The sequence below is a fragment of the Oncorhynchus mykiss genome, chromosome 6, assembly GCF_057628025.1.
Source record: "Oncorhynchus mykiss isolate SJ-2025 chromosome 6, ASM5762802v1, whole genome shotgun sequence".
NCBI classification, from domain to species: Eukaryota; Metazoa; Chordata; class Actinopteri; order Salmoniformes; family Salmonidae; genus Oncorhynchus; species Oncorhynchus mykiss.
In genome coordinates, this window is record NC_143027.1 from 82,004,583 (window position 1) to 82,026,345 (window position 21,763).

Below are 21,763 nucleotides of genomic sequence, written 5' to 3' on the forward strand. Positions count from 1 at the left end.
TGCACATTGACTTTTTATTTTTTGTATGTGAAACCTTTTCACACGCAACAACTGTAGTTTAGATATTTGAATTTGAATGAGCGTGTGTAGCCTATTCGGTTCAGTCAGAATGTGATTCGTATTATCCAGCAACTTTCTGAGTTGGAAAAGGAGTGTGTGTGTGTGTGTGCATATGTCTACACTTTGTGTAGCCATTAGCAATGATGGTAATGATAAACGTCTTCTGGTAGAGATAGAAAGGCTTTTCCCAAAACCTTCTCAATTAAATGTTAACTACAAAGTAGCCTATGCCTACCTGGCCGAATCATATGATTATTTGCATCAATCCAGTGGCCATTTGTTTAGCAAATTCTGCAATCATATGAGCACCACATAAACATCACTAACCAAACAGTCTCTTGCTGGTGCACAGTTGCATTAAAGGGTAATTTAAATCTAAATTGTTTTCTATTTTTCACAGACCTCAAAAGTGGTGCCCTGATGTGGTTCAAGCATTGTTGTGGACTTGGATCATCCATTTTTGTTGTTATGTGTAAAAAAAATAATTTAAAAAGGCGTGATTTCTGAGAGCGAAAACCTGAAAAATACAAAAGGGAGAAAATGGAATTTGGGAAACTAATTGGAATCCAATGTGATTTTAGGGGTTGTTCGCTTACAAAAATATCACACTTTAATCAACAGAAGCTGTGTTTCATTATAAAATGTATTTACAAAAATAACTTCACACACCTGCTATCATAGTAACATGAAATGAGCTAAAAAAGGACCTAAATGCAGTATCGTACACAAAGGTTTTACAGAGTCAAATTATTGGTCATTAACTGTGTAGAAGTCTTCACAGAAACTTGGCTCTCGATCCTCAATGGTTCTTCTAAAACACGGGTGCATTCATTAGTGCACTCCGTAGCGAAGCATTTTCAAATGTGAATACCAAACAAGCGTTTCTTCCCGTTTCGGCACATTTGTTTCCATTCTGTTCCTAGCAAATACACCCCAGATCACAGAGAGCCCCTTTAAACCAGACATGTCAGGGTCTTGTAGCTGGGGTTTCTTGTAAAACTTAACTTCCAAAACAATTTTACCACATTTTCCTTTCAAAAACCAATTTAGAAATGGATACACCACTCCCACGATGTTAAAAAGGCATTGCGAAATAAATAATTGGTATAAGAGTATTTGGTAACATTTTACTTAAAGCCGACAGATATAATGCATTGAAAGACTTGTCATGAACATATATGAACCCCTTATAATGTGTTGTAATCAACTCATAATGATCCTGACTATATAAGCCATTAGGTCCGTTGGAAATTTGCTCGGCCAACATAAAACAGTATAGGCCTTATTGTAAGGCATTATAAAGGCTCATACATGCTTATAATAAGTAATATAGCATTATACCTGTTGGCGAAAGTGTTAAGTAATATTTTATTTTATCATTCACATTAGCTCAACACCAGAGCGAACATATTCAAACAGTATGAACACACAAATGTGCAAAATGTTCATGTAAACCTTTGAAATGGTGTGAAATGTTCAGGTAAACCTTGAGTTGTTGAAACCACTGAGAAAAATAATGATCCTACTGACAAATGTACCCCCGGTTGTAATTTAAAAAAATGGTACACAGTCCTTACTATAAGAAATAAAATATTCAAAAAGAGTAAAAAGTCAGCCAACATTTCCCTACAGCTCCCGTCGTAAGCCAGTCAAGAGCTCATCCTTTTTGTTCCCTTTTGGCAGTCTCAGCATAGTAGTCCATAGTGGTTCTAGCCTGGTTAAACCAGACAGAATACTTCACTTACCGAGTGAAACAATAGTGAAATGTTGTGAAATCAGTTTGGATGGCAGGATGTAGTGATTCTGTATAGGGTCTTTGTTCCTGTTTCAGAGCACAGTCTGGTTAGTCCCTTGGTCTATGTTTGGAGGTTCAGGTGGTCTGTGTGAGGAACATCAGATTCATTCATTAATCCTCTGGTTAGTCTGTTAGTCTGTCCTTCTAGCTGGAGTGAGTCTCAATGACCCATGACCTCTCATCTCTGTCCCCTGACATCCGACTTCAATATGGGAGACTGGTGGAGGGTTCAAGGGGATATCATCAAAACCATCCTCCACCTTCCGGGTACCACAGCGGGGGAAATTGTCCATCTTCTCCTGCTAGCTGTCCTATCCTGTTCTCCACCCCCAGAAGCCAGGCTCTGACTCAAAGGTCACAGGTCAGACGCTGACACTGACGTGACTGGAGGAGTTGGCTGAGCGGCGTTTAATGCGGGAACGTCGCGGGCGGTGCGAGTCGGAGCCACAGTGGCAGAGTGGGCTCAGCAGCAGCCAGAGGTAGAGTACCACGCATGCCCAACACGATGACATTTTCACCCAGAACGTGGACCAGCTGCCGTGGGTGAACGTGGTCTCCAGCACCGCTGACTCATAGCTGGAGGGGGCGGAAGGAAAGGTGGGAGAGGCATTTTGATTAGCACGGCAATGGAGGTACAATGGCACAATATAGCTGCTGTGTACAACCAGGTAACGAATGAGGTGAGTCAACAAGAATCTTACCCACAATTAAGGGAACTAAAATGTGTTTTTTTTACACTGTACTGCGGTACATGTTTTTGTGGCAAACTATCACTACATGATGCTATAAGGTAGTGTTGCAACTTAAGTGCCCACAACTGTATTTTAATGACTGTATGAAGTTTGGTTCTGCGTCGACATGGCAATTTCCCCCAAAAGAAGAGAGACGCTCCGCTTTGAACGGCTGAGCTGTTGATGCGCTCCGCCGAGTCAGTGCACATTTTTGTTGCTAGGTGGCCCCAACCAAATGTTCTGTTTCCCTTTCTAGCTGGAGACTAGCTAGCTATATCACAAATCTCAGTTAAAACCCCCAACGATGTAATGAACATTCACCAGCAATGATTCAACATCAGCAGCAAGTGAACTAGTTAGATGCAGTCCTCTAGCTACCTAGTTAGCAATGATAGCTAATGTTAGCATACATCGCTAACTAGCGATGCCAAAAATGTTTAACTCATCCCAGCTACTAGTTAGTTGTAGACATTTACTGACAAACTGATGTTGTTACCCTCAGGTGTTTGGGATGCGGTGTGAAACGCTTCAATTTGGAAAAGCAGTGTGACAAATGCGAGCACAATATAGAGGAAAAATGCGCTTACGCGTTGAAGGCTATCATGACTGTTTATGATATCTGTTATATTATGACAGGGTTATATTATGACATGGTTATGTAGCCCTTATGATTGAGCCATCAAGTGTCTTCATTTTCATGTAACGTCAACATTGAGACAACGTTGTGTTGTGGTTGTGTGTTTGCTGGGGTGTCCAATGCCCAGTGAGTGAGATATTGACCTGAACCAGTTGGTTAGGGTCATCATGACGTAGAGCGAGGCCAGGAAGAAGACGAAGTGGAAGAAAAAGTAGCTGTAAGCCACTCTCTGGTTCTCGTTGTGAATCACCTTCTGGCAGCCCTTGATATCTTCGTCAATCACAAACTCCACCTCTGGAAACACCACAGACCGAACATATAAAGTCAATCACCTGAGGGTGATAAAGAATCGTGCTGCTCTCGACAATACCATAGCAGCATATAGAAAACATGCAATTTATCTTTCACAGTCATTTTATTTTCCCAGAAGGTGTAAGAATAGTGCTAAATCATATTGATTTTATTTGAATGTCATAACACCAGACTCAGTATAGGCTAGCCGCTAGTCTGTACATAAATTATTTAGACATATTTTCTATTCTGCAGCCTTAATACTGGCATCTTTATAATATGGAGAAGAATCCGTATTAAGATAACTACGTAACTATATATTTTATGGGTACCTACATAAGGACATAAGGACTTCATTACATAAACATTCATAAGCACTACATTAACATTCATAAGCACTACATTAACATTCATGCTTATGTCAACAACCGCAACTTTAAAGGAAGTTTTTCGCCAACATAAATGTACTGCTTATTTTTGTTTTATGTATGTTTCATGAATGTGTTACGAAGTCTTTATTCAGGTACCCTTCAAATAAAATGTTGCTGAGAATGTATTGACATGTAGGCTACCAACCTTCCTCTTTGTCAGGGCAGCAGAAGCAGCATGTGGCTTTCTAGGAAAACGGAGAGAGAGAGAGAGATTCCAGGAGTTGTATCAAACTGCTAGAGGTAAGCAGAGCTCAGGATACCCATACATTCTCCACACGTATGGAGCGTGGAAACATGCCGCTCACACATCACAAATTAATACCAAGATCAGTGAAGGCTGCTGAGGGGGGACAGCTCATAATAATGTCCGGAACGGAGCGAATGGAATGGCATCGTATTTGATACCATTCCATCTATTCCACTCCAACTATTACTACGAGCCCATCCTCCCCAATTAAAGTGCCACGAACCCACTGAGAACATGATGTATGCAGAGCCACAGGAACACAGAGTTGATCCTCCATTATCCATGTTGGCAGTGAATGATCCTTGATAGTAATATTTTTATATGAATTCGTACTTTACCTGGAACTCATAGCGGTAAACTTTGATCATCCAGAAAGGGCCAAAAACCTCTGCCAGGTAGGATGCTTCGTTACTGAAAATATAGCATTGTTTGGATAAGCAACTGAGGTAAACTAATATTAGGACAAGCAATGTATTTTTTTCAAAAAGAAACAAAAAATAAGCTCAAAATTGCACTCCATTTGTTACATAGAAAGTTAGTAAGTAATTAGCCTAAATAAGTCAATAAGTAAAGTACTTGGGTCTCTATTCAGTCTGTATCGATGAAGTGTTACAGATTGCGCAATATAAATGTAAAGGTATTTTCTGATTGAGCCAACACATGCAGTGTTTACCGTGAATGCAGTCTCCACTAACGCAGGACAATTGTCTTTAAATTTCAATCACGCTGTAACACTGATCTTCAGCGATTCGGATTGAATAGAGCTCTTATTGTTCGATCACTGTGTAGAGAGACTGTACATATGATTCAATGGGAAAACGTTTTGACATTCATTACACACTCCTCCAGTGACGTGCCACTCACCAGGCGAAGAGCACACAGCAGTACATGATGGCAGCTCCTATAATGGCCACCGCGTTGGTCTCCTTCTGGATGCCATCCTGACCCACACTGGGGTAACATACTGTCATATTCACCCCCTGGTACACCACTGGGAAAACAGAGAGGGAGCAGAGCAAAGAAAGTTTCATCCTCTGTTTCCAGCTTTTCTTTAGTAACAGTGAACTGTGTGGTTTTACTGAGGGAATAAAGAAAAGTGTGTTTCTCCCTGTCTGTATGACCCTATAGTAGTGTGTGGTTCTCCCTGTCTGTATGACCCTATAATAGTGTGTGGTTCTCCCTGTCTGTATGCCCCTATAATAGTGTGTGGTTCTCCCTGTCTGTATGACCCTATAGTAGTGTCTGGTTCTCCCTGTCTGTTTGACCCTATAGTAGTGTGTGGTTCTCCCTGTCTGTATGACCCTATAATAGTGTGTGGTTCTCCCTGTCTGTATGACCCTATAGTAGTGTGTGGTTCTCCCTGTCTGTATGACCCTATAGTAGTGTGTGGTTCTCCCTGTCTGTATGACCCTATAGTAGTGTGTGGTTCTCCCTGTCTGTATGCCCCTATATTAGTGTGTGGTTCTCCCTGTCTGTATGCCCCTATAATAGTGTGTGGTTCTCCCTGTCTGTATGACCCTATAATAGTGTGTGGTTCTCCCTGTCTGTATGACCCTATAGTAGTGTGTGGTTCTCCCTGTCTGTATGACCCTATAGTAGTGTGTGGTTCTCCCTGTCTGTATGACCCTATAGTAGTGTGTGGTTCTCCCTGTCTGTATGCCCCTATATTAGTGTGTGGTTCTCCCTGTCTGTATGCCCCTATAATAGTGTGTGGTTCTCCCTGTCTGTATGACCCTATAGTAGTGTCTGCTTCTCCCTGTCTGTTTGACCCTATATTAGTGTGTGGTTCTCTATCAGCGGACGCTCCTCAGAGGAGGAAGGGGAGGACCATCCTCCTCGGTGAAATTTAATTAAAATGAAACACTAAAAAAGATAGCTTTTGTCTTCTGTGTATATTGACCTCATACAAAACCTAGGAGGCACGTAGGCCTCACCCCCTTCAATAGACCTGCATGGTAATTTTGACCACTCCCAGAGGACGACCTCCAACCAATCAACAATCATAGGATTAGGATCAGATGAAACGAGTGTTGTATTGGGCTTGTGCCACAAAGCATTAGGGTGGGAATCTATGTGTTGAGGAGCTTGGTGACATTATTGGAGATTGAAAAGTCATATTTTTCAATTCAAATTTGTTTCTTCAAATTACAGGACACGGAGGAGGTAGATTGTTTTCTTGGTTTTAGAACATCATTTTTGTGTCCAGTTAGTGCAATTTATTTCAATTTTGTTAACTTTTTGATAAAGAACCCCTTTTAATTCGCTGTGGTACACGGAAAAGGTGCTAATTAAAACTGAGGGTCGACCTCTGCCTGAGATCAGTTTCACGAAGAAGGGTGAAAAGGTGAGGGTGTTCAATACCGATTGGTATCAAAAGTAGAGGTCGACCGATTAATCGGAATGGCCGATTAATTAGGGCCGATTTCAAGTTTTCATAACAATCGGAGATCAGTAATCTTGGAAGCCGATTTATTAATAAAAAAATAAATAAAAAATACACCTTTATTTAATCTTTATTTAACTAGGCAAGTCAGTTAAGAACACATTCTTATTTTCAATGACGGCCTAGAAACGGTGGGTTAACTGCCTTGTTCAGGGGCAGAACAACAGATTTTCACCTTGTCAGCTCAGGGATTCAATCTTGCAACCTTACGGTTAACTAGTCCAACGCTCTAACCACCTGACTCACGAGGAGCCCGCCTGTTACGCGAATGCAGTAAGAAGCCAAGGTAAGTTGCTAGCTAGCATTAAACTTAATCAATCATAATCACTAGTTATAACTACACATGGTTGATGGTATTACTAGTTTATTTAGCGTGTCCTGCGTTGCATATAATCGATGCAGTGCGCATTCGCTAAAAAGGACTGTCTTTGCTCCCATGTGTACCTAACCATAAACACCAATGCCATTCTTAAAATCAATACACAGAAGTATATATTTTTAAACCTGCATATTTAGCTAAAATAAATCCAGGTTAGCAGTCAATATTAACCAGGTGAAATTGTGTCACTTCTCTTGCGTTCATTGCACGCAGAGTCAGGGTATATGCAACAGTTTGGGCCGCCTGGCTCATTGCGAACTAATTTGGCAGAATTTTACGTAATTATGACATAACATTGAAGGTTGTGCAATGTAACAGGAATATTTAGACTGATGGATGCCACCCGTTAGATAAAATACGGAACGGTTCCATATTTCACTGAAAGAATAAACTTCTTGCTTTCGAGATGATAGTTTCCGGATTCTACCATATTAATGACCTAAGGCTCACATTTCTGTGTGTTATTTGGTTATAATTAAGTCTATGATTTGATAGAGAAGTCTGACTGAGCGATGGTAGGCACCAGCAGGCTCATAAGCATTCATTCAAACAGCACTTTCGTGCGTTTTGCCAGCAGCTCTGCTGTTTATGACTTCAAGCCTATGAACTCCCGAGATTAGGCTGGTGTAACGATGTGATGTGAAATGGCTAGCTAGTTAGCTGGGTGCGCACTAATAGCGTTTCAAACGTCACTTGCTCTGAGACTTGGAGCAGTTGTTCCCCTTGCTCTGCATGGGTAACGCTGCTTCGAGGGTGGCTGTTGTCGTTGTGTTCCTGGTTCGAGCCCAGGTAGGAGCGAGGACAGGGATGGAAGCTATACTGTTACACTGGCAATACTAAAGTGCCTATAAGAACATCCAATAGTCAAAGGTATATGAAATACAAATGGTATAGAGAGAAATAGTCCTATAATTCCTATAATAACTAAAACCTAAAACTTCTTACCTGGGAATATTGAAGACTCAAGTTAAAAGGAACCACCAGCTTTCATATGTTCTCATGTTCTGAGCAAGGAACTTATTAAACGTTCGCTTTCTTACATGGCACATATTGCACTTTTACTTCTCCAACACTTTCTTTTTGTCACGCCCTGACCATAGTTTACTTTGTATTTTCTATGTTTTGATTGGTCAGGGTGTGATCTGAGTGGGCATTCTATGTTACATGTCTAGTTTGTCTAGTTCTATGTTCGGCCTGATATGGTTCTCAATCAGAGGCAGGTGTTCGTCATTGTCTCTGATTGGGAACCATATTTAGGTAGCCTGGGTTTCACTGTGTGTTTGTGGGTGATTGTTCCTGTCTATGTATTTTCATCAGATAGGCTGTTTAGGTTTTCGTTACGTACATCACGTTCTTTATTTTGTAGTGTTTGTATTGATTCGTGTTTTACGTTTGTTCATTAAAACATGGATCGTAAACCACACGCTGCATTTTGGTCCGACTCTCCTTCGTATGAAGACGAAACTCATTACAGAATCACCCACCACCAACGGACCAAGCAGCGTGTCAACAGGCAGCAACAGCAGCGTAAAGAGGAATGGACATGGGAGGACGTTTTAGATGGCAAGAGCTGTTACACTTGGGAGGAGATACTGGCTGGAAGAGATCACCTCCCATGGGAACAGGTGGAGGCACTTAGGAGAGCAGAGGCAGCCGGAGAGAGGAGCCGGCGATATGAGGGAACACGGCTGGCAAGGAAGCCCGAGAGGCAGCCCCAAAAATTTCTTGGGGGGGGGCTAACAGGGAGTATGGCTACGCCAGGTAGGAGACCTGGGCAGACTCCCTGTGCTTACCGGGGGGCTAGAGAGACCGGACAGGCACCGTGTTATGCAGTGGTGCGCACGGTGTCTCCAGTGCGGGTGCATAGCCCGGTGCGGTATATTCCAGCTCCGCGTGTCGGCCGGGCTAGATTGAGCGTCGAGCCTAATGCCATGAAGCCGGCTCTACGCAGCTGGTCCCCAGTGCGTCTCCTTGGGCCGGCTTACATGGCACCAGCCTTGCGCTCGGTGTCTCCGGTTCGCCTGCATAGCCCAGTGCGGGCTATTCCACCTCGCCGCACTGGCAGGGCGACCGTGAGCATTCAACCAGGTAAGGTTGGGCAGGCTCGGTGCTCAAGACCTCCAGTGCGCCTGCACGGTCCGGTTTTTCCAGTACCACCTCCACACCCCAGCCCTCCGGTAGCAGCTCCCCGCACCAGGCTTCCTGTGCGTGTCCTCGGCCCAGTACCACCAGTGCCAGCACCACGCATCAGGCCTACAGTGCGCCTCGCCTGTCCAGCGCTGTCGGGGCCCTCCTCCTCTCCAGCGCTGTCGGAGTCTCCCGCCTGTTTAGCGCTGTTAGAGCCTTCCTTCTCTACAGCGCTGCCGGAGTCTCCCGCCTGTTCAGAACTGCCAGTTTGCAAAGAGCTGCCAGTTTGCAAAGAGCTGCCAGTTAGCATAGAGCTGCCAGTTAGCATAGAGCTGCCAGTTAGCATAGAGCTGCCAGTTAGCATAGAGCTGCCAGTTAGCATAGAGCTGCCAGTCTGCAAGGAGCTGCCAGTCTGCAAGGAGCTGCCAGTCTGCATAGAGCTGCCAGTCTGCAAGGAGCTGCCAGTCTGCAAGGAGCCGCCAGAGCTGCCTGTCTGCAGGATGCCGCCAAAGCTGCCAGTCTGCAAGGAGCCGCCAGAGCTGCCAGTCTGCAAGGAGCCGCCAGAGCTGCCAGTCTGCAAGGAGCCGCCAGAGCTGCCAGTCTGCAAGGAGCCGCCAGAGCTGCCAGTCTGCAAGGAGCCGCCAGAGCTGCCAGTCTGCAAGGAGCCGCCAGAGCTGCCAGTCTGCAAGGAGCCGCCAGAGCCGCCAGTCAGTATGGAGCAGCCAGGGCCGCCAGTCAGCATGGAGCAGCCAGGGCCGCCAGTCAGCATGGAGCAGCCAGTCAGCATGGAGCAGCCAGAGCAACCAGTCAGCATGGAGCAGCCAGAGCTGCCAGTCAGCATGGAGCAGCCAGTCAGCATGGAGCAGCCAGAGCTGCCAGTCAGCATGGAGCAGCCAGTCAGCATGGAGCAGCCAGAGCTGCCAGTCATCATGGAGCAGCCAGTCAGCATGGGGCAGCCAGAGCTGCCAGTCGTCCAGACTCTTCCAGATCTGCCAGTCGTCCAGACTCTTCCAGATCTGCCAGTCGTCCAGACTCTTCCAGATCTGCCAGTCGTCCAGACTCTTCCAGATCTGCCAGTCGTCCAGACTCTTCCAGATCTGCCAGTCGACCAGACTCTTCCAGATCTGCCAGTCGACCAGACTCTTCCAGATCTGCCAGTCGACCAGACTCTTCCAGATCTGCCAGTCGACCAGACTCTTCCAGATCTGCCAGTCGTCCAGACTCTTCCAGATCTGCCAGTCGTCCTGACTCTCCCAGATCTGTCAGTCGTCCAGATTCTCCCAGATCTGCCAGTCGACCAGATTCTCCCAGATCCGCCAGTCGACCAGATTCTCCCAGATCCGCCAGTCGACCAGATTCTCCCAGATCCGCCAGTCGACCAGATTCTCCCAGATCCGCCAGTCGACCAGATTCTTCCAGATCTGCTAGTCGACCAGGATCTGCTGAAACCGCCAGCCAGCCAGGTTCTGGTAGTTTCTACTACCTGCCTGGGCTTCTTCTCAGTGCTGAGCTTCTTCTCAGTGCTGAGCTTCCTCTCAGTGCTGAGCTACCCATCTGTCCCGAGTTACCTCTGTCCCGAGCTGTCCCTCTGTCCCATGTTATCATTGTGGTGGGTAACCTATTTAGGGACGTTTAGGAGGGGGATTAAAACTGTCATGGAGTGGGGTCCACGTCCTGTATTTAAGCCACCTGTATTTCTGGCCTTGCCTGCTTTTTGTAAAGTCTGAGCCTTGGTGGGTACCTGAATCATTAAGCATGGAGCAGCCAGTGGGTATTGATCATTAAGCTGAACGGCAAAATAAAAAGCACATCAGATTCAAGCTTCTGGGAAAAAGTCGAGAAACGAGAAACGGGGACACACTACTTTTTTTCGCCATGGCTTTTAGAGGACACGACGAGAGGGAAAGTTCCGCTAACAAGTGCAACTACAGCGGTAAGTGGAAACCCTACTTGCAGTTACGATGCTTGCTGAACTTATGGAACGTTCTACTTTTTTTCTGGGATGTTCTGAATGATTTTTTTTTTTTTTTTGAATTTTTACCCCTTTTTCTCCCCAATTTCGTAGTATCCAATTGTTGTAGTAGCTACTATCTTGTCTCATCGCTACAACTCCCGTACGGGCTCGGGAGAGATGAAGGTTGAAAGTCATGCGTCCTCCGATACACAACCAACCAAGCCGCTGCTTCTTTAACACAGCGCACATCCAACCCGGAAGCCAGCCGCACCAATGCGCCGGAGGAAACACCGTGCACCTGGCCACCTTGGCTAGCGTACACTGCGCCCAGCCCGCCACAGGAGTCGCTGGTGCGCGATGAGACAAGGACACCCCTACCGACCAAGCCCTCCCTAACCCGGGCGACGCTAGGCCAATTGTGTGTCGCCCCACGGACCTCCCGGTCGCGGCCGGTTACGACAGAGCCTGGGCGCGAACCCAGGACTCTGATGGCACAGCTGGCGCTGCAGTACAGCGCCCTTAACCACTGCGCCACCCGGGAGGCCCCATGTTCTGAATGATTTGATAGCTTCCATCGTGTCATCCATTAAAAGTTAGATGAAAGAGAGTTTGACACAGAACATTTTCGCACATGCTCAAGTAGGTTTTCCACTTTGCTCCGGTATTTATTTAGCAAAGATAACACATAATCACTCCAGACAGACACAAGCAAAAACTCATGACATAAATGTTGCAGCAGCCTAGGCTACACCTAAACATTAGAGATCTGACATGCTGTATGGGATGAAAACGAGACAATGTTGCAGTCTGATTAACTGTAGGCTACTAATAATAGGTGCTGCATACAGCCTATGCACCCTGCTCATCTGGTTTAGGTAAATAATTGGTAATGTTATGTATTCATAGTCCATTTGTGTGTCAGGAGAAAATGTGAATGTGATCAAATTTGGTTTATATTCAAAATTGGGCTGACTAGGCTGCCTATACGTTTTCAATCCAAAATTATTAACTGGAATGAATCAATCAACATAATAGTGATGACAGACGTGAGTCATAACGCAAACATGCGTAACGCAAGCTCAGCCCTGTGAGTTCTGTCTATCAGTTGTCTGGGTAGAGGAAATCCCCCTCCTAATCTAGTATAAATATAATTCATATGAACAAGTATAAGGTTGCTGCAGTTTGACATTTAAAAAAAAACATGTGACCTGATTAGAAAAAACTGGTGTCACGACTTCCGCTGAAGTTGGTCCCTTTCCTTGTTCGGGCGGCGTTCGGCGGTCGAAGTCACCGACCTTCTAGCCATCGCTGATCCACTTTTAACTTTCTATTGGTTTTGTCTTTTCTTCCATCACACCTGGTTCCAATTCCATCAATTACATGTTGTGTATTTAACCCTCTGTTCCCCCTTGTTGGTAATTGTTTCTTGTAGTGCTTTTGCACGGTATGCTGGTATTTACCGGATTTTGTTTGACCCATTTATTGTGTTCTGCTGACGGTGGTTTATGGATATTAAACGACACCGTTGTAAATCAGTTTTCGTTCTCCTGCGCCTGACTTCTCTGCCGCCAGTACACACCTCACTACAACTGGTCCCATCATAGCCCTTATAAAAACCATTTTACAGCTGAATAATCACTGTCATAACTTTATAGGATCCAGAGTTTTCCTGGTTAGGTTAAAAGATAAAGAAAAACTCTGGGTCCCAGGGGATAAATTGAATGTTTCCTTTCCAAGCACTGTGAGTACCCCTATCAATGTTCTGTCATTACTGTATGTAGAGTCAATCACACATACACACAAACACATTATTACACATCAGTGATTTTACTGCTTGCTTGGACTAACTCCTTCTTAGCTCTGTTGTCTAACTGCATTGTGTTGTTATTGTTTTTTGTCTTTCTAGTCAAATCCTGTCCTGAAGTCAAGCCTCTGAACACCTCAACTCATGCCTCATATCCTCATTCAATCACTGCTGTGATCCCTTTCCAACACTGTGTAAGTAGCCCTCTCATTTCCATTCTCCATAATATTGTACTATAAATGTCTTTATTAAATGCTTTAGGTTAACATAATTACTATTTGACCATTTTTGAAACACACTTTGACGTCTCTGCGTTCCGCACCTAAACCATGGGTCTCCCATCCTCTTCCATTTTTCAAGTCACCAGCCTCCACTGTTCTCTATAATCGCCTGGGGCTGTACTCACCTCAGAGTATGAGTGCTGATCTAGGATCAGGTCCCCCCTGTCCATATCTTTTTCATTATGATCTAAAATACAAAACTGATCGTAGATCAGCACTCCTTCTCTAAGATGATAAATGAATACGGGCTCTGATTCAGAATGTCAGATTACGGAGGCCCAGTGTTGTATAGTTGTTTTGATATTTCTGAGGATCCCCATTAGCTGAGGCAACAGCTAATCTTCCTGGGGTCCAAACAGGATTAAAACAATTACATCACAACCAAACCTAACAGCCTACACCCTTAACAACACAATACATCATTCAATATATTATTACTCTAATATTACAGATTTATAACATGTACAATACTACAATACAATAATAGCCAAGGCAGGACAAGAAAACATCCCTGGAGGTAAGTAAGTGCAATAATAACAATATACTTGACCGGACATTGTTTTCTTTGCCTCATGTCTATCCCTGGGACAATTGGAACAATAAAGGTAGAGGGGCCGCTGAGTCTCTGGCTGTGCGTAAGACTAAACAGACTGTCAAACATTGGTTCTTTGTGTGAGATGCAAACTAACACTATTACTGTGTTATGATAGGCATATCTGTGTGTGTGTCTGTGTGTGTGTGTGTTTGTCTCTCTGTGTGTGTGGTGTGTGTCTCTCGCTCTGTGTCTCTCTCTCTCTCTCGGTCTCTCTCTGTTTCTGTGTCTCCCTCCCCCAGGTGGCCATAGCTGTGGATTCCAGAGTGTTGTGACCAAGAGAACAGATGCCTTGGGTTCAGTGAAAACAATTACAGGGTTGCTTACTGTACACACACACACCAGGCCGAGCCCACTGCAGGGGAGAGGGGACCTGTCCTGCTCCCAGTGTTGTGTGTTTTCAGTCCCACTCCAGACTAATTCCTCCACATAGAAACACAGGGATGTGTGTCTGTGTGCCTGTGTGCTTGATGAGGTCACCCAGCAGACTGAGCCAGAGGGAAACTGAACAGGCAAACATGACTGAACAGGACAGGAGGGAGGACCACTCGCTTGCGTCCCAAATGACACCCTATTCCCTTTATAGTGCACTACTTCTGAACAGGGCCCACACATATACATGCATGTGTACACACACACACACACACTCTCCAGTGAAAATGACTATTTAAAACACTATCCTTACTGGGGATGTTTAGTGTGAGTGTATGTGTTGAACAGATGTTTTTATACACGGTGCTGATTTCCTCAACAAGTTGCAGCATTGCCCTGTACTGCCCCGGGACAGCACGTACCCTTGCCTCCACGCAAAACAACTAGCTGGTACAAAGAATGTACAAATCAGAATGGGTGGAACAGACATTCCTTTTCAAAACAATGTTATGTACATGTCAACTCAAAGCAATATCACGTTGCAATGTCACAACAAATCACCGTTATATGATAGAAGCATGGCTTGTGAGAAGGAGAGATGGAGAAAGATACATAGTTAAATAGAGAGAAAGGAAGAGAGAATGTTTAAAAAGAGAAAGATGAGAGGAAATAGCTGGATGTCTGAAGGGACTCATAAATCCAGAGAGAGAGGAATGAGAAAGATGACTGTTGGACTCCCTGGGGGTTGTGTTTGGAGACTCAGTCGGGGGCTGGAGGAGGTTGTGAAAGACCAGGGGGAATTAGCAGAGGCAGGTGGAAGCATAGGAGTCAGAAACAATATTTTCAAAATGTACCGTACGGCATCATGAAGCAATCTGAATTGGAATGAAAGTTTGAGGGGCCAGGCTGTTTGGAGTAGTAGGTGGCTGGGGGAGGATGGGGAAGGTTGCAAGAGATAAGGGGCAATTGGGGGAGGCAGTTTGGAATGGCAGTGAGCTGGTGGAGAGGTCAGGTAGGTAGAGTACAGTTACTGTGCTGCTCCATTACTCATCTGACGTAACGCACTGACATCCAAATCCATCCACCCGTTCACATGGAGTTATTGAACTAAGCGTGTGTAAGTAAGAGGGGAGCTTGACTGATGACGGTATCGGTGGGAGCCACAGGTCGGTTCCATCTGAATCTCATACCTTATGAATCACAGCTTGAGACTAGATTGGATACAGATTCAGAAACACTGGGTTGGTGTATTGGATGCATCACGAGAAAATGTACACGGCTTCAGAGGGGTCACAGTGCCCCTCTCACTGTGGGGAACCTCTGGCCTGGTGAAGCTGACAGGAGCTCTACGACTAAAAAAATAGACCCCCTACTTTATCATCCCAGTAATTCTTCTTTCTCTTATCTGAGCAAACCAGAAACCTTTCAATATACAGTATACATTCAAACAATACTTTAGAAGCATTTAAATATAATAAATTGGAAGGTTGTGCAGGACCATGGTAGATGAAGGAACCTATCTATCTTTTCAGACTGTTAGAGTATTTATCTGGTCAGTAAAGCAGGGTATTATGTCTGCTGTTTGTAACACTTTGTTATATGTGAAAATGTGATTGTATTATAAATTGTGGACGAAAAGAGATCCTAATCAAATCTCTCACCCTGTCTCCTGGTATTTTGTGTTGAAACTCCTTTACTTTATCACCACAGTAATGGCAGGTTGATCAAGTATTTGACATGGTGAACTTTACCCAGTTACAGTATGCACAATTAACATAACCATTAAAACACAATCAAAAATGATATTTGATTGATAGGTTGATTGATTATTTTATCCCATTTGACGTTTTGAAATGTTACCTGATCATGTCAGAGTAACTGTTCAGCAAAACCTTTTAAATGCTTTCAGAATAACGTTGGACTATTTCATACTGTAGCCACTAGTTTCCATTGAAAAAATGACTGACTGACTGAGACAGACAGATACAGACAGACGGACAGGGACTACTTGTTCACCAAGACAAGGCGTGTAAGAGTGTGTAATGATACTGTCAGGCAGCATTACTGTGTTATGTTGTCATTAGATCCATCAGGAATGCCAAAAAGCCTCTTCACCTCCCTACAGCATACTGTCTCCACTAAGAACAACATGTAGCAGCACATAGTGTGTGTGATGTACAGAGACCTTGTCTTGGAGTGAATGTGTGCTTGGGCATTGCTGTGATTCAATGTGATTGAGTTGTTTGTGGTGCAGTAGAGGTGACTGAAGTGCACATTATGTCAGAAGTGACTCAGGTGAGTGTGTGTGGTGAGGGGTCGGACAGGATATGATGTGCGCCTGTGTGTGTGTGCCTGCTCACACACGTGCATCCATGCAAGTACAGTTGAAGTCGGAAGTTTACATACACTTAGGTTGGAGTCATTAAAACTCGTTTTTCAACCACTCCACACATTTCTTGTTAACAAACTAGTTTTGGCAAGTCGGTTAGGACATCTACTTTGGCATGACACAAGTCATTTTTCCAACAATTGTTTAAAGACAGATTATTTAACTTATAATTCACTGTATTACAATTCTAGTGAGTCCGAAGTTTTCATACACAAAGTTGACTGTGCTTGGAACATTCCAGAAAATTATGGCTTTAGAAGCTTCTGATAGGCTAATTTACATAAATTGAGTCAATTGGAGGTGTACCTGTGGATGTATTTCAAGGCCTACCTTCAAACTCAGTGCCTCTTTGCTTGACATCATGGGAAAATCAAAAGAAATCAGGCAAAACCTCCCCCATTCTTTTTTTAGACCTCCACAAGCCTGGTTCTTCCTTGGGAGCAATTTACAAACGCCTGAAGGTACCATGTTCATCTGTACAAATAATAGTACGCAAGTATAAACACCATGGGATCACGGAGCCGTCATACCGCTCAGGAAGGAGACGCGTTCTGTCTCCTAGAGATTAATGTATTTTGGTGCAAAAAGTACAAATATATCCCACAACAACAGCAAAGGACCTTGTGAAGATGCTGGAGGAAACTGCTCCAAAACCCCCATAAAAAAGCCAGACCATGGTTTGCAACTGCACATGGGGACAAAGATTGTACTTTTTGGAGAAATGTCCTCTGGCCTACTGAAACAAAAATAGAACTGTTTGGCCATAATTACCATCGTTATGTTTGGAGGAAAAAGAGGGAGGCTTGCAAGCTGAAGAACACCATCCCAACCTTGAAGCACGGGGGTGGCAGCATCATGTTGCGTGGTGCTTTGCTGCAGGATGGACTGGTGCATTTCACAAAATAGATGGCATCATGAGGCAGGAAAATTATGTGGATATATTGAAGCAACATCTCAAGACATCAGTCAGGAAGTTAAAGCTTGGTCGCAAATGGGTCTTCCAAATGGACAATGACCCCAAGCATACTTCCAAAGTTGTGGCAAAATGGCTTAAGGACCACAAAGTCAAAGTATTGGAGTGGCCATCACAAAGCCCTGACCTGAATCCCATCGAAAATTTGTGGGCAGAACTGAAAAAGCTTGTGCAAGCAAGGAGGCCTACAACCTGACTCAGTTACACCAGCTCTGTCAGCAGGAATGGGCCAGAATTCACCCAACTTATTGTGGAAAGCTTGTGGAAGGCTACCCGAAACATTTGACTCAAGTTAAGCAATTTAAAGGCAATGCTACCAAATACTAATTGAGTGTATGTAAACTTCTGACCCACTGGGAATGTGATGAAAGAAATAAAAGCTGAAATAAATAATTCTCTACTATTATTCACATTTACATTATTTCACATTCTAAAAATAAAGTGGTGATCCTAACTGACCTAAGACAGGGAAATCTTACTTGGATTAAATGTCAGGAATTGTGGAAAAACTGAGTTTAAATGTATTTGGTTAAGGTGTATGTAAACTTCTGACTTCAACTGTATGTATGTGTGTGTGTTCCAGTGTTTCCAATGCCCCATTTCCCATAGGGAAGAGGCTAGTGTACCCTACTTTTCTCTGGGGGCCGGCTGGACAGGGCAGACAAGGTGAGATACATGACGTAGCAGCTGATGATGGAAGCCTGCAGGAGCCCTGAACGAGGCTGTTCTGTAGACAGAGAGCGAGAGGAGAGCTTGAGAACTAAGAACACACACACACAAATGGACAAACACACACACAAAGTGGGAGGCCAGGTCGAGAAATCGGCATGACATTCAATACATGGTAAAAACATCCTGGTAAAACCCTGGCATGTATAGACAGAGGTCCCCTAACACAGTTATGTCTGAACAATGATGGAGAGATGACAGGTTAGATTATATGGCATCATCCACACATGGATGTTGGCTCAGCCTGAGATGGAGTAAGTGTTCCCTGCTAAGTACCTGGAGGACAGACACACTGCCTGTTTCACATTGGTGGTGTTCTTCCAGGCTGCAGTCAGCTTTAAGCGCTTACTGGATGACACCATGGGTCTGTGTCTGTACTAACCCTTTACGGGGCTAAAAGACATCCTGATGAAATAATACCATGCGTGTGTTCACGTGCGTGTGTGTGCCCATTCGAGAGAAAGGGAGTGTGTGTGTATGTGTATGCCATGTGCATTAGTGTGTCCACATCTTTGTGTGTGTTTGTACACGCATATATGTGTGTGAGAGAGAGCCAGAATGTGTGTGTGCGTGCGACTGCTCACTCTGCTGTACACAGGGCGTGACGGCGATGAAGGACATGATGCCACACAGGGTCAGGTTGGTCCACAGCAGGACCTTGTTGGACTGGCAGGCGGTGGGGTGGGTGTAGTACTTATACATGAAGGTGAAGGCCATGGTGGCGATGCTGTAGAAGAACAGGGTGGCACACATCACCGCCAGGTACCAGCGCTTGTCCTCTGCCGCTCCTGTTAACCTGAGAGGAGAATCCAGAAATACACACATCACCATCAACCTGAGAGGAGAATCCAGAAATACACACATCACCATCAACCAGAGAGGAGAATCTAGATATACACACATCACCATCAACCAGAGAGGAGAATCCAGAAATACACACATCACCATCAACCAGAGAGGAGAATCTAGATATACACACATCACCATCAACCTGAGAGGAGAATCCAGAAATACACACATCACCATCAACCTGAGAGGAGAATCCAGAAATACACACATCACCATCAACCAGAGAGGAGAATCTAGATATACACACATCACCATCAACCTGAGAGGAGAATCCAGAAATACACACATCACCATCAACCTGAGAGGAGAATCCAGAAATACACACATCACCATCAACCTGAGAGGAGAATCCAGAAATACACACATTGATATGTAACTGAGTAACCTAGGGTGGTCTAGCGGTCTAAGCCGCTGCCTCCGGAACACAAATACCGCCCCAGATTTCAACGCACTAGCCAAAGCAGTGTTCTAGCCAATTGCTCAATAAAAACCATGGTCTTGGTTAAGCAAGGGTCATAGTTACGCAGGGTGACTTGAGTGCCCAATGCTTGCTCTGGTGCAGCCAACATACTATAAAACCTAATAACATCATATTAATTGTAGAGTCGTGCAGTTGACTGATGAAAGGTTTATGACACTTAAATACATAAACACATACCCACCAGCAACCATCACTACCATAATAAAGTGCTCATTCAATTGGCTCATGACAGATTGATGGATAATAAATGGATATTAAAATTGTTGTTTAAAATAACATTACGTTGGTAAATGGAAATAACATCTGGATGCCCATTGCCTAATGGGAAATTCGACAGATCCTCTCTCCTCTCTTCCCCATCCTCTCCTCTCCTCTATTCCCTCTCCTCTGTTCCCTCTCCTCTCTTCTCTCCTATATTCCCTCTCCTCTGTTCCCTCTCCTCTCTCCTCTCCTCTATTCCCTCTCTCCTCTCCTCTGTTCCCTCTCCTCTCTCCTCTCCTCTATTCCCTCTCCTCTATTCCCTCTCCTCTCTTCTACTCTCCTCTCCTCTACTCTCCTCTCCTCTATTCCATCTCCTCTGTTCCCTCTCTTCTCCTCTTCTTTCCTCTATTCCCTCTCCTCTATTCCCTCTCCTCTCTCCTATATTCCCTCTCCTCTCCTCTATTCCCTCTCCTCTATTCCCTCTCCTCTGTTCCCTCTCCTCTGTTCCCTCTCTCCTCTCCTCAATTCCCTCTCCTCTCTCCTCTCCTCTATTCCCTCTCCTCTGTTCCCTCTCGCCTCTCCTCTATTCCCTCTCCTCTGTTCCCTCTCCTCTCTCCTCTCCTCTATTCCCTCTCCTCTCCTCTATTCCCTCTCCTCTCTCCTCTCCTCTATTCCCTCCTCTATTCCCTCTCCTCTCTTCCCTCTCCTCTCTTCCCTCTCCTCTCCTCTCCTCTATTCCCTCTCTTCTCCTCTTCTTTCCTCTATTCCCTCTCCTCTATTCCCTCTCCTCTATTCCCTCTCCTCTCTCGTATATTCCCTCTCCTCTCCTCTATTCCCTCTCCTCTCTTCTCTCCTATATTCCCTCTCCTCTCCTCTCCTCTATTCCCTCTCCTCTGTTCCCTCTCTCCTCTCCTCTATTCCCTCTCCTCTGTTCCCTCTCTCCTCTCCTCTATTCCCTCTCTTCTGTTCCCTCTCTCCTCTCCTCTATTCCCTCTCTTCTGTTCCCTCTCTCCTCTCCTCTATTCCCTCTCCTCTGTTCCCTCTTCTCTCTCCTCTCCTCTATTCCCTCTCCTCTGTTCCCGCTCCTCTCTCCTCTCCTCTATTCTCTCTCCTCTGTTCCCTCTCCTCTCCTCTATTCCCTCTCCTCTGTTCCCTCTCCTCTCTCCTCTCCTCTCTATTCCCTCTCCTCTGTTCCCTCTCTCCTCTCCTCTATTCCCTCTCCCCTGTTCCCTCTCCTCTCCTCTATTCCCTCTCTTCTCTTCCCTCACTTCGACTCTCCTTTCCTCTATTCCCTCTGTTCCCTCTCCTCTCTCCTCTCCTCTATTCCCTCTCCTATGTTCCCTCTCCTCTGTTCCCTCTCCTCTCCTATTCCCTCTCCTCTGTTCCCTCTCCTCTCTATTCTCCTCTATTCACTCTCCTCTGTTCCCTCTCTGTTCTCCTCTCCTCTATTCCCTCTCTTCTCTTCCCTCACTTCGACTCTCCTTTCCTCTATTCCCTCTCCTCTGTTCCCTCTCCCCTCTCCTCTCCTCTCCTCTATTCCATCTCCTCTGTTCCCTCTCCTCTCTCCTATTCCCTCTCCTCTGTTCCCTCTCCTCTCTCTTCTCCTCTATTCCCTCTCCTCTCTCCTCTCCTCTATTCCCTCTCCTCTCTCCTCTCCTCTATTCCCTCTCCTCTCTTCCCTCTCTTCCCCTCTCCTTTCCTCTCTTCCCCTTTCTCTCCATTCCCCTTTTCTGAAACTCAATCTTTTTCCACTCAAAAACCCAGCATCCCTGAGCTGCACACCCTGAGAGAGACAGACTCAACAGACAGGGCAGCTGGTTTAGGTCATTGACAGGGCAGCTGGTTTAGGTCAGTGACAGAGCAGCTGGTTTAGGTCATTAACAGGGCAGCTGGTTTAGATCATTAACAGGGCAGCTGGTTTAGATCATTGACAGGACAGCTGGTTTAGGTCATTGACAGGACAGCTGGTTTAGGTCAGTGACAGGGCAGCTGGTTTA

The 21,763-nt window shown here is 45.0% G+C and overlaps 1 protein-coding gene and 1 long non-coding RNA gene across 4 annotated transcripts in view; one reads left to right on the plus strand and one right to left on the minus strand.

Moving 5' to 3' along the window:
* Positions 1 to 21,763, minus strand: part of LOC110506162 (serine incorporator 4-like) — a 48,948-nt gene continuing 27,185 nt past the window's right edge. For 2 of the 3 annotated variants that reach the window (XM_090239087.1, XM_090239086.1), the window contains exons 6-12: positions 18,820 to 19,031; positions 18,138 to 18,233; positions 5,057 to 5,183; positions 4,531 to 4,603; positions 4,091 to 4,130; positions 3,367 to 3,517; positions 1 to 2,431 (exon numbers count right to left, since the gene is read on the minus strand). In XM_090239087.1, coding sequence (XP_090095213.1) covers positions 2,218 to 2,431; positions 3,367 to 3,517; positions 4,091 to 4,130; positions 4,531 to 4,603; positions 5,057 to 5,183; positions 18,138 to 18,233; positions 18,820 to 19,031 — 913 coding nt within the window. In that variant the 3' untranslated portion in view covers positions 1 to 2,217. The remainder of the gene's footprint in view (positions 2,432 to 3,366; positions 3,518 to 4,090; positions 4,131 to 4,530; positions 4,604 to 5,056; positions 5,184 to 18,137; positions 18,234 to 18,819; positions 19,032 to 21,763) is intronic. The other variant, XM_090239088.1, reaches the window with a different exon arrangement.
* Positions 2,224 to 6,063, plus strand: LOC149983126 (uncharacterized). Its single transcript, XR_016496900.1, has 3 exons — positions 2,224 to 2,535; positions 4,106 to 4,185; positions 5,042 to 6,063. It is a non-coding gene; the product is annotated as an uncharacterized LOC149983126 (long non-coding RNA).